This window comes from Propithecus coquereli, unplaced genomic scaffold (assembly GCF_000956105.1).
Source record: "Propithecus coquereli isolate 6110/MARCELLA unplaced genomic scaffold, Pcoq_1.0 Scaffold171, whole genome shotgun sequence".
NCBI lineage: Eukaryota > Metazoa > Chordata > Mammalia > Primates > Indriidae > Propithecus > Propithecus coquereli.
Genome location: NW_012141747.1, coordinates 4,062,768 through 4,076,711, shown reverse-complemented (window position 1 = coordinate 4,076,711; position 13,944 = coordinate 4,062,768). Strand labels below are relative to the sequence as shown.

The 13,944-nt window shown below is 36.9% G+C and overlaps 1 protein-coding gene across 1 annotated transcript in view; it reads right to left on the bottom strand.

The window, feature by feature from the left end:
• The window catches only part of REV1 (REV1, polymerase (DNA directed)), an 82,289-nt gene that overhangs the window by 14,881 nt on the left and 53,464 nt on the right, over positions 1–13,944 (bottom strand). Inside the window, exons 9-12 of the mRNA XM_012641870.1 lie at positions 9,957–10,065; positions 5,484–5,612; positions 2,627–2,781; positions 179–298 (exon numbers count right to left, since the gene is read on the bottom strand). Coding sequence (XP_012497324.1) covers positions 179–298; positions 2,627–2,781; positions 5,484–5,612; positions 9,957–10,065 — 513 coding nt within the window. The remainder of the gene's footprint in view (positions 1–178; positions 299–2,626; positions 2,782–5,483; positions 5,613–9,956; positions 10,066–13,944) is intronic.

Below are 13,944 nucleotides of genomic sequence, written 5' to 3'. Positions count from 1 at the left end.
TGAAATGTAACATTAAGGTCTTGATAAATCATGAGGGGATATTCAATACAGAATTTCAAATAATAAATTTTATTTTTTTAATACTCATGTTTGGGAAAAGTTCTCTATCATAGAACTATGACAAGCACTTATAAATGTCTATAATACAACAAAGTTTTCAAAAAAGATTTGTATTTACCTGGTAGATTAGTAACTAGCTGACCTCTGATAAAATCATCTACTTCTTCTGGTTTTAAGTGGTATTGCCCATCTGGTTTTGCTTTTCTAGTTGCCATTCTAGCCAGGAGAATATTAGAACCTATAAAATTACAAAGGAAAAAAAAAAAGCTGGTCAAGAAAAATTCACAATTAGTTTTTAAGTTTCCTAACAAAGACGTCTACAGATAGGTTACCTATCCAATTTCTAAAAATAATGAAAATAAATAATATATAGTTTTGATTATTTCAAACAAGGTATAAAACTGGTAAAACTTTGTTAAGTATTCCAGATTATAACCAGCATAGTTGCTTGACAGAGGTTTCTCTCTGGTCTAAAACAAGTGCCATTTCAACATCTCCCCAGATGCAGGAATAGAGGAAGCAACACTGGCCTTAGGAGCAGGGGTCTGTGGGAACTGAAGGCATGATCAGAAAGCAGTTCACATTCCCAACCACGGGATCCAGGCTATGTAGGAAAAGGAGGACAAAGGAGTGCACCGGACCGGGGAAAACACAACCCCCAAGGACGAGAACATGTGTAGCAGGAACAGAGGGCAGGAGAGTCTTCAAGACGCAGATGCCAACGGGGGGTGAGGACCAAGGGACATGTGCGTGGGCCACAAACACGGCCCAGGGAAAGGCTGCTGGGAACCAGGAAGGGTCGGGGATCTATGGAGCGTGGCTGCAAGGTGAGCTTCTCTGTGAAGAATCAAGACTCCAGCCATCAGGGAAGATGCACACCCAGGAAATATCTTGGTTTTATGGAAGACTTATATAAAACGTATGTATTTTCCTAGGGTAAATATAGAGATTCATGATGGAACAGTTTTAGAAAGCCACACTAAAATTATAAAAGTGGTGAGTTTTGGGGAAGGGGAAGGGACTGAGGAGTGGAAATATCAAGTGAGATTTTAGCTTTAATTATATGCTTGAACTTAAAAGAATGTATTCATATTATCACTTATAAATTTAAAAATAAATACAATTAAAAACAAACAAAATACTTAAACTGTGGCTAACACTGGAACACAGAAGGTAAGTTGTAACTGAAGTGTTGAGAAGGATCTGTGGGCCAACAGCAGGGAGTAAAAAGATAGGCAGTCAGTAACCATAGGGATGCTGGGAATATTATCAACCATGTTTTATTTTCTGTATCTTACAATGTTTTGGCATCTTAAAAATCTTGCTGGCTGGGGAGAGACTGTCCTCCCAGGGCTAGCTAATTCCTAAAGACAGGAGGCTACTCACTTGGAAGTGCACCTCTCCTAAGCCAGCCACCCCTGACCACCTCCTTACCAAACTCTCACACACCAAACTAACACTTTCCTTGCCCTAAAGCATCCCAGGGTCAGAGACCAGGCAACAAGAGACCATGCCTATAGCCCAGAAGCCTGCCAGAATTACTCGAACTGGCCAATCTTAAGCCATTCCCTCTGCCCTGCCCTGCATCCCCCCATCCCACATCCCCACTCCTGCTTCCACCTCCTGACCATCCCAGCAATTCCTCAGCAGACCTGAGCGGAGTTAATACCCCATCTTCACAGGATATGGAAGCAGCAAATTCTCCTTTCAATAGCATTAGCCTTTCTGCATCATTATTCAGTCACCTCTATAAATCCCATGGGTATAAAGGACAGGGAACTTCAGAGGAAGAAGGGTTCTTGAATGAGAATGGAGGAATAACAGTTTCAGGTGACAATGGCAAGCTAAGAGAAGTTTATCATTACCTCTCAAGCCTGTGGTATACAGAGTATGACAGGGACAAACTGGCTCCATTTAAGAGAATAGCAAGAAAAGGGGTATCTTGGCAGAAGGTATTGTGTAGGTTCAAAAAGGAAGAGGTGACTCAAGGAAGCCTAGGTATGACAGAGAGAGTTCCAGACGGCACAGCTGGAGGAGTCAACAAAACAAGGATAGCTGTTGGGAGCAGCTGGGGAAACAAAGTGAAAGGCTTAAAGACAATGGATAAGGGGTGGACAGATACTGAGAGTACTTATCAATCGGGGTGACTTCTAGAATTGAGAGTAAAGACAGGAATGCTGCATATTCCAAGAAGCTGAAGTACAGTCACTGAGTAACAAGACTCATACTTAACCCCTTCCTACAAATACCACACCCCCACCCTGCTTTAAATATAGCTTCTGCTCACTTTTGAAAAGAAAAAAAAACCCATTGTTTACAAATGTTGAATTCAACTTTCCCCATTTTTGAAAAACAAAATTATTCCAACTTGTTTCCTACAAATATAATATCAACTATTTACTTATATTTCCAATACTTTTATCTCATGTATCACACAACTGCAAGCAATGCTAAAAACTGTTTTGGAAGTAAGAGTAAGCTAATAAAAATAAAAACTCCTTAAAATTAAGTGATATTCAAGGATCCCAAACAACTCTTTTGAGTACAAGACAAACACGATACTAACCAATACCAACAGAGGCAGCACACTTCGTCTGGTCTTTGATTTCCATACGAATAGCACTTGCAAACTCCTCAGGAGTAATTCTGGTCTCAGCAAGGATCTCAGTGATGTCCACCAGGGCTTCGTCACAACTGACAGCTTCGATGTTATGAGTATAGCTATCAACACAAAGCAAAGGCAATGAATCACAGACTCTGCCATCATCTGGTAGACATAAATGTTGCAAAATAAAGTCTTCTTATGGTATCTTTCTTCAACATTTCCTCACAAGGTTCAAAACACTAAAAAAAAAATTAGCATTTAGAATAAATTGCCCAAAGTGCCATCATGAAGTCACCAAACTTTTAACTGCAAAGTTAATTAGCATGTTCTCTTTCTCCCTATTAACTAACAAAAAATACAGCACAGATTATCGTTCTAGCTTTTCCATACTGAGAATATCTTTGTAAACCTCTGAACAGTTGAAAAGCAGTAGGTGAATTTGAACTGTCAAAACATTTAATCTAAAAAATTTTCAAACATGGTTTACAAGACTCCTTTAAGGAACAGAAAAACTAGACATATCACTCAAATAAGTAATTGCTGCTCTCCTAAAACAAAAATGCCACAATTACATACCATTCACTTAGCAGACCTAGGATGCAGTAGGATAAAGTGGCCAATCACCCCTGCTGCCTAAGAGAATCCCCCCTACACTCCCTGCATGTGGAAACATTTTTTTAATAACCTTATATGATCTACCCACATAAAGGACTTGTTTTAATCAGCTAGAGAAGAGAAAAAGGAAGACAACAGTTGCTATGTGGCTTCAATGCTCATTAAACATGACTACGAAACCACAAAAACAGAACTGGATCAGAAATGGGAGGCAACAAAAGAACCCTCAGGATCAAAAATGTGTCTTCAATAGTCCAACAGGTAGTACATACTGGGAATGAATGCCAGGCCTCATCTCTCACCTAGACCTTACTGTAGGTTACAGATCAGATTATTATCTCTATTAAAAAATAATACCTCTATTCAAGAAATGAGTATGTCTTGTTTATGCTTAAATAAGGGTGAAATTTTTAAGTACAGAAGGGTATGCCTGATTATGAGGAATTTCGCTTCAAAGTGAAAGCTGCCCTGAGGCAGAGAGAATATGAAGCTGAGAGGATTTCCAAAGGGTGGCAGGACAGTAACACTGTGACTTTTTTCCCCTGAGAACAGAAACATGCCACTGAAACGGTCTCTAGACTGAGAGTCTATCGGGGCTCTGTGTCTGAGCCTGTGTCACAGCTTCCCTCACATCCTCCTTACCTGGGGTTCAGGCAGCTGGTGTGGTCCAGGTCTGGACACCCAGAACAGAGTAGCACCACCACTCAGCTCAGTCACCATTCCTAGCCCTCATTTGGATATGACCATGACCTCAGCTTTGAACAGAATGTACTTTCTACTTGGTAGCACCCACATTCCTATATTTGAGATCTGAAGGACGACTGGGATTATATAGTAACTGGCTTATCATTCAGCACTCAACCCCACATCCTGAAGCCAGATAACTTAATCTGATCCTTTATATTTTCTCTCTCTTACTAACGTAAGCTCCTATGGGGCAGGGATTGGACGTTATTCCTTTCTCAGACTAGCAGCACCTAGTAGTCATTTGTACTTAATGGATCCTGCTATTCCAAATAAAGCATAAGAAAGAAGAGGCAGAGGTGAAGAGAAGGCAAGAAGTCTATCTCTTGGAATACATCAATATAGCCCAGGGGTCGATAAACCTTGGCCTAACACCCAGATGCCTGTTTGGGTAAATACATTTTCACTGAAACACAACCATGCCCATTCGTTTGTATTGTCTGTGGCTGCTTTTGCTTTATAAAGCAGAGCTAAGCAGTTGCAACAGAGAATCTATCTGGCCCTTTTCAGATAACCTATGCTGACTCCTGCTATAGAGCATACATAGCCTGCCATATATTCTTTTAAAACTTTGACTTAATATTAAATATAGCTACACTGTAAATATTTAAAAAATTAATCTCACTTTCGCAATCAACCATTTTAAAACTATTACTAAAGACTAATTTTTAAAGTAAACTTTTGGCATACCTATCTTAAGATACATGTTTTTAAATGTCTCTATTCGTTATCAACCCATCAGTTCTAATTTTGAACAAAACTGTAATTCAAATGTAATAAAAGAGAATAACCAGGTTAAAAAATTCCAATCCTTCATCAACATGGACCTATGGGAAAAAATTAGAACCACTGAACTACTGACTTAGAAGTTATGCAGGCTAACAATTAGATTTTACATCACCATCAGGAAGCACCAGAACAATTCTGGCAATGTAAAAAACTCCCTTGAGATTGAGCTAATTGGAAATTGCCCAAAGAAAAAAGGCCCGCAAACTGGGATGCTGAGGAGGATTCCTGAGAGAGAGAAAAGACTAGCAAAAGTAACCCTGACAATCCTAAGGAAAACTAGACTATCTTTAATATTAGATAAAAGTAGTAGAACAGCCTGTAATCCCAGCACTCTGGGAGGCTGAGGTGACAGTATCACTTGAGGCTAGGAGATCATGACCAGTTTGGGCAACATAGTCTCTACAAAAAAAAAAAAAGAAGAAGAAGAAGAGGATGAAAGAAAAATTAGCTGGGCACGGTGGCACACAAACCTGTAGTCCCAGCTCCTTGGGAGAGGCTGAGACAAGAGGATCACTTGAGCCCAGGAGTCTAAGGGTACAGTGAGCTATGATCGCATACTGCACTCCAACCTGGGCTACAGAGGGAGACCTTGTCTCTTAAAAAAAATAAATAAATAAAATAAATAGAAAAAAAAGAACAGACATAAAAATGACTATATTACGCACTATACCTTGCTAATGTTTCATACATTGTTCGTGCAACTTCCTTATATGCATGAAAATCATACGGAACAGCTTGAAGATTAGGACATAACTGTTTAGCATACCCAAAAAACATTCCATTCTTAACGCCAACTTGTCTGGAGAGAGAACAAAACACAATGGAGGTTATACCAGAAAGTTTTAAACTCAAAATCAAATATCAAATATGCTAATATTTCCCCATGCCACTAATTTACAATTTCCATTTAACTCCATTCTCATTAGGGGCTAAATATAGGCATTAAGAAAACTTAGAGGTTTGTCTGTCCCCCAAAGGAAAATCACAGGATTGTTTGATTAGTGTAAATAAGTGTATGTGTGCCAAATATGTTACTAAAAGACCAGGTTTGGCTCTTGTCTGTATCTGAAGCTTTCTCCTAAGACTTAGACCTCTGGCCCCTTTGCAGAGATGCCAGCATGCCATATGCTGGTGATACCACAACCACCACAGAGCAGGAATGTGCTGTCAAAAGAGGATTTCTTCCCCTAATGCATGGCACCGTTTGGCCAGGGTTCATCCCCCAAAGACAAAGAATATAAACAAAAGAACTACACAAAACAGTGCTATGTGACAAACAGACAAAATGTACTCATCCTATTACCACCCAATTCCCAATTGACCAATTCCATGCTCCTGACGTGGCTCCACAGTGGCTGAGATGCCAACAGCACTGTATATGGTAGGACATCACTCTGGGCAGGAGCCAGGGTTCCAGAACTTTGAGGGACCTAATTGAAAATGGTAAATTTTAAATCTACTGTGTGTCTCAATGCCCCACATTACCTTTGATATTTGGAGCATTCAGCACAAAACTATAATTATGGAATTATACATAATTAGTAAAATTCCATTTTATCACTCTGTAAAGAATCAAGAAAAAATATTATAGTAAAAACACAAGCAAAATAATAGAGCATTGTTTTACCAAGTTACATATTATATAATATGATGATTATTCTATACATTCATCAGTAAATATTTACTAACTGCTTTCACAGTATGGAGGTGTGCCCTGTTTTAAGAAACACATATACAAATAGTCTTCAGTTACTCAGAGGCCTCTGGTACCCTCCCAGCCTTGAGACCACCATTGAGAGCCAAGAAGGAAGAGTCCTCCAAGTTACTCAGAGATAAATGCAAAAAATTTTGTGTACATGCATTTTATGTATACAGAAACAATAATAAACTATCTCACTGCTAAGTCCCTAGTAGATGAGAAAAATCTAATAGGAAGGAAAAATGATAGTAAAGGAATTAATGACTGACAAACAGAATGGTAAACAATTCTTATGTCTCAGGCATTTTGTGAGGTGCTTGGTATAAGACAGTAAATAAAACAGACCTCATGCTATTCCTGAGGATGATCCAGCCCTGTCCTAGCAAAGGATGACTTATAGTCAACAGGCCTTGTTTTACTGACCCAGAAGAGAGTGTGTGTGTTTGTATATCTATATAAAATCGTTTAGACACATATATAGAAACATACATAGTTTAGAAAAGTTATCAAAAATAAGTAAAGCAGAAAAAATGTCTAGTACTGAAAAGGATAAACTTCAGGGAATAATAGTACTAGATAAACAGGTTCAGCATGTAAAAGCTAAGCTTATTAAAGGTAGTTATTCCTTTTTATAGTAATGTGTTATATAATTCCTATGAATATACCATGTTCTTATTAATATTTGAAAATAATTTCATTTTCAAAATTTTCATTTAACACAAAAATTTTCAGAGGCACATTACTCAGAAAAAATATAGTACATTTACTTATGTACTCATGCACATTTCCCAGAAAGAAATGTTTCAGAACCACTAGATACTATAAAGAAGTTACAAATAAAAAAGGAAAACCTAAGAGGCTTCACATAACTAGGGGAAGCAAAGTATCTTGAGTTGATGGTTAGGAAATTAGATTTGTTTCATAGAAAATTAATACGTAAAGACAATTACAAGAAAGTCTGAAGTGACTCTTCATTACTATGACTAATCTATTCCTCGCAACTAAACTGCCATGCAGAATAACCAATACTTCATCAGTATATGCTGCAAAAATAGTTCATTCAAGGTTTAAAGCACATAGGACATATTCTTTCCGGAAATACTCTTTGCTCAGACAATTGTATTGGTGGATCAGACAATATAAAAAAAATTACCATCAAACCACTGTCACTATCCATTCAACTTACTAAAAGACATCCATATCACTAATAAGTAAGAACAGTAAAGGCTCCTTACAAAAGCATGTGAAAATAGAGATTTAAAAATGATTTAATCTTAAAAATCTATCATTCTAGGGTATCTGTGTATAATTACCTGTTCATCCACATATCTACCTGCACACTTATGTAGAAAGCTTGTTCTTTACAGTAAGTATGAGTTAAATTAGTAATAGTAATGCATACTGTGACCTACATATACACACTCTGTGTATGATTTCTACCATCTCACATTCACATTCCATCCTTTGCTGGCCCCATTATTAGGTTATGTCTACTGAAAACTCACCAACGCATAAAACAGGAATGACCATCCCCACTCCAACCTCAGAAACATTTTTCTGATACAATTATTAATTATACTTGTTTAAAAAATTTTCTCACCTAAGGGAAATATGCTCGTTGGATAGCCACAAAAGCGAGTATCCAGAAACTGTTTTTTAAATACTTTCATTAGTAACAGTCTTCTAGAAAATGGAAAATTACAATGAAATGACAAAAATCCATAACTGGGATTTTTTTTCCAATTTATACTCAAATTCATTTTTATATTACGCATTTCCTCAAAATAAACATTTGCCATTTAAGTGGCACTTACATGGCTTGCTATGTAGTATTTGGCCCTCATATATTGTCTCCCCAATTACTTTATAAGGCATTAAGCTTGACAGTCACCATCCAAAAAGCAATAGAAGCCTAGTGCCCAGACACAACTGTGGCTCCTGGAGTCCAAAGCCATCAGGAGCTGGTGGCACTTCTACCCTCGAGGTAGCCTTGACATTCCCTGTCCGCATTCATCTTGGGGAGACTAGGTATGAAGGCAGACCCTGCAGAGGCAGCACGGCAAGGGTGGAGCTTTCATTTCACCAACTAGAAAAATTCAAGGACTGACAAGAGTATTTCTGGGCTTCATCACACCCTCCAGACACCAAACACAACCATCTAGTCACCAGAAGCCCAAGTCACCATTCAATAATAGTGGGGGAAAAGAGACTACCCTATGGAGCACAACATAAACTCAGCTCTAAAGTGCCTGTGCTAATAAATAGTAGCACAAAAAGTCAAATGCATTTGTATTTGACTTAATTATCATTTATTAAAGTAAGTTTCAATTCCTTGGCCACATTATCAACTGACAATAAAAAAGATTAAAACATAATTCTGTTAATGTGAAAGGCAAAGTTATCCTGGGAGTAAAATTTTGAAACATCACAAAAGGAAAACAATTGAAACTATTTTCTAATCATGCATGTTTGAGGATAATGTTTTTTACTTCAACATTCTTTTAATAAAATAATTACCAAAATTTTAAACAAACTATTTTGGGTGGATGATACTGAGCTCAAATATTTTTTGTTCAGATTGTACTTGCTTGAATAACCCCAACTTTGAATCAAGACTGAAAAATGTAACTGATTTAAGACTCTATTTCTTTTTGTAATTATTGAATAACACTTGCCAAAAATGCGAAAGTGCTTTCTGTGTTATAAAGATAAAAATGTCTGTGTTTGGTTACCAGGAAAGAAAAAAAAAAAGAAAGACTTAAAAAAAAAAACTTTTTAAAATTAATTATTACTCCCTCTAGGCAAGGGGTGGTGGCTCACACCTGTAATCTTAGCACTTTGGGAAGCTGAGGCAGGAGGATCACTTGAGGTCAGGAGTTTAAGACAAGCCTGAGCAACATAGTGAGATCCAGTCTCTACAAAAGATTAGAAAAATTAGCTGGGCATGGTGGCATGCACCCGTAGTCCCAGCTACTTTGGAGGCTGAGGTGGGAGGATCACTTGAGCCCAGGAGTTTGAGGTTGCAGTGAGCCATGATCACACTACTGCACTCATGTCCAGATAAAAAAGCAAGACCCTGTCTCAAAAAAAAAAGATTAGTGTAGACAAATATTAAGATCTTCTCCCATTCAAAAAAATCTAATTCTCTAATTTAGTGTTTCGAAAGAAATAAAAATAACAATGCCCAATTTCTTTTGGTTTCCACTGTAGGACCTACTGGTTCACATCGGGGAACTATTAAGTTATTTATTTAAAGTTACTTGTTGAAGAGGGAAGCGGGTAACTGAAGGGATTAAGGCTAAAAATATTTCTTTCCCTATCACATCTGTAACATATTTACATCATTGGCCTGACTGGCCTGTCTGAATCCACATCAAAAGATTATATAAAAATGATTAACCAAATTATTCACTAAGAATTACAATACACTTAACTGCTACATACCTGGCTTCATAACTACAAGATGCAATTTCAGCCTTTGACAAAACAGAATCGATTCCATTTATCTGTGCAGAATCTTGATTCTCCCACATAGATGAATCTGGTATATCTGCTTTAAAAATAATAAAATTTAATGATTATATGTTATAAATTGATTTTAGTTTTTATTCCAGAAATTTGTTTTCATTTCTTTCATATATAAATGGTTAGTAAATTCCAAATATAGTTATTGGTATTATCTCCATATCTAATAAAAGAAAATTCTTTAACTCTGGAACAAGTTGCTTCTATTATATTCTTCATCAGCAGTCCAAAACTTATCATAAATTCCAAATGTCCTGTTTTAATAGAGAGTTTTAAAAAATACACCAAAAGATAAATATAAAATATCCTATAACACACAGTCCCTTGAGGTGGACAAGGATGAGGAGTGAACAGGGAGATGAACCCCTTCCTTTCTGTAATGGGAAAAAGTTAATGGAAAATATAAATTTCTCTGAATGTTCTTTGCTGTTCCTAAAAGAACTATCTGTAGAACTTAAAGCTAATTAACATGTTCAACAAACATCAAATTCCTACCAGCCATTTGATCAAACAATAATTTAGCAGATCACATACCATAAAGAGGTTTCATCCTAAATTCAAGCTGTTGCTTTTAAACACACATTAGGCAAAAGAGCTTCACAACATTACCCCCCCCTTTCAGGTAATTCTACTTTTGGTTTAACAATGCATAATCAATTAAAAACACTCAAGTGTGATCAGAATATCAGTTGCTGTACAGAACACAACTCTAGACTAAATAGTACAGTTCACCAATAACTCTTAATATACAAGAATACAAAAGCACACAATCTAGAGAGCTTACTGGCTGCATCCCACTTTACTTCCTTTACCACCTTTAGCTTCGCTAATAATTGAGAATTAGGTTAAAACACAACTTCAGTCATAAGTGTCTTGGGATAATACTATTAGGCTCCAAGATGAGTATGCTGTAAAAAAAACATCACATTCTAAAAACACAATCTCAGCCATATCACTACTATTATAAACAAAAATACCATTAGTAAAACAAGACCAAAATACATCAGTTCAGCTAATTCTAGACAAACCTATTTTGAGTATACAGTAGCAATATATAACTAACAACCCCAGCATTTCTCTTATATTTAACGTTCCATGAAAAATCAGCTAAGTGAATGCACTACCAGAGAAACATGGCAAAGTTTCTGGCTTCATGGGCGAAAACAACTCTCCCTGATTTGACCAGAAATCAACATCTTTTACCTAACTATGCAACCCTTACAAACATTTCTGGATTTCAGCACCCATACACACACACCATAAATGCAAATCAAACTCTAAGGATTGGCATCTCCTGGGGTCAAATCCTACTGGCACCAAAACAAACAAACAAAAGACCAGCAGAGTATATAATGTGAGCTATGGTTTAACATAATGTGAGTAACATATGCTACACTATTACAAATTAAAGACAGAATGCAGAACAGATTACCCTTTCTGAAGGGACTTAAAAGGCTAAACATAAATTTTAACAGTCCATTAAATCTAAGCTGAAAATCTGTAAAGAATTTCAGAATTGAAATTTGTCAGTGTCACAGTTCAACAGAGGGTGCTACTAGACCCCAAAAAAGGAGTGTTGAAGCTTGAACTGCCATAACCAGCTGCCTTTTAAAAGTATAACCATGAGTTATGCCTTCAAAATTGGAGAGTTATGTGACTCTGGTATCTGAAGGGCTAGTTAACCTAAGATTGGAAATTACAGAAAACTATGTTTGCAGTAAGAACAGTCTCTGTGGTCCATGCGTCCCCAATGCCCTGGCCTGAGAGGCAGCACCATCGTGTTCCTCTTCACTGGGCTGGCTGACCTGTTCCACAGTGCAGCAGAGTGCGTGGGTCCCTCCACGAGCGGAGTGAGTTGCTTCATGTGAGATTCAGGGAAATGCAGGGACACACTGTCCTCACTGGAGGGCAAAGTAGAGAACTGCTCATCAAAACTTGACAAACTAGACGGGCACATGGAGAATGTGGAGGAACGGTTGGAGAAATCAGAGGCCAGGACCCAAGTCTGTGAAAAAGAAATCGCTGAGAATAAATCTATGACTAATACGATTTTAAAAACTGTTGTTCTTTAGAATGAAAACTGAAGTTGTTGAAGGGATAGAAAACATCTGCACCCTGAGAATCCAGGAAGGGGTTAAAAAGCCCCAGCCATGAAACTTGGAGCATAAATTGTTCCAAATAATGAGATCATCAATGAGAAGTGTCACTACTGAGTATAGCTCAGGAAGCATCTTCCAAAGGAAGTCATGGATGGATGAGATCCCCTGGTTATTCTGGAGTAATTAAAGAGTTTTTTAATATGATGACTAAGAAACTAAAGTTTTAGAAAGGACTAAAGATGCTATTTGTTCTAATACTTCACCAGATATATAATCCAAAACATGAGAACTGATTTTATTTAAAAGATAGTGCACAAAAGCCAAAGATTCTAATTCCTACACTGATCTTCAATATTTTTATATTTGGTGCCATGCCTATTAATAATAATGACCCAGAGAAAGAAAGATCAGGGAATAACAAGGAAAGAGGAACAAAGGCACTGAAAAAACAAGTTCTGAGCACAAGCTTAGTTGTAATCAAATTTTACAATAAAGGACAATCTGTTCATTTTATATGTAGCAAAGATTTTGGTGAGCTCCTAATGGGTCAAAGGCTTAGGATATAAAAGTGAATGACATCAAGTTAAAGCAAGAGTATAAAATACAAAGCATGATATTCACCTATTCTAGCGAAAGGAAAATCTCCTTTTGACCATTTTCAATGGTAAGTAAAATTTAGGTATTTCTCCTAAAATTTATCTTCTGGTTTACCACCCAAATCTAGATGTAAAGGGGATGTGAATTATAAAAGGTCATTAAAATGTTCTGAAAAAATCTGGTGGCTAAACTGATGAAGACAATTAAGTAACCAATAACAGTATTCTGTTAATAAACCATTTATGGTCAGATTGTGATGAAAGGAAAGACAAAAGAGGACTAGCTCTCTGCTGCTCCTAAGAATGCGTACTTGCCAAGGTCAAAATTCTAGATGTCATCTGCTGGTATCAGGACATGTATAACAAATACAACCCAGAAACCGAGCACTGAGTAAATAGGAGACCCTACCGCATTTGTACACATGGTATTTTTGTTCTTTCAACATTCATTCAGTATTTACTAAGTGCCCAATATGTGACAAGTATTGTGTACTTTCTTAAGCTACTTATTTCTTGTTTTCGAACTTAAAGATTTTATCTTTTTAATACCACATAGAAAATACAAAAAGAAAAACCAATCTACCACAAAACCAAACTACCAATACTTGAGAAACTACCCATACCACAACACAACTAAATCTCAACCAGTTCAATAGTAGTTACCCCAAGATCTACTCATGACACAAATTCTAGAATCTCAAAAGTCTCTGAAAAGATTTACAGACCAAAAAAAACCTTTGGAAAACCTGGAAAATATATGTACACAAAAGCATAAATATGTATCTACAATTATTTTCTTTCGTATTTATACCATGTAAATATTAAAGTCAATGAAAAGACTATAATCCCAAAAAAAGGTCCTCAGACATGTCCACTGGCTTTCCTTTTGTCTTAATTTCACTGGGGTTATTTTAAAAAAATGCCCAAGGTTTTATAACTAACAAACAAGGGAAATGAAGTAATTGGGATAAAACCAAACTGCGTGTCTTCCATTTCACTGTATATCTAACTTCTGACTAGTTTCTGATCAATATTTTTCTGAAAGACTAATTTAAAAAAAAATTTATTTTGGCTTTGCAAGACATCCATGAGGAAACCGATCTGTATCAAAGAATTAATTTCTACGCCTGTAACCCTAGCTCTCTGGGAGGCCGAGGCGGGCGGATTGTTTGAGCTCAGGAGTTCGAAACCAGCCTGAGCAAGAGCGAGACC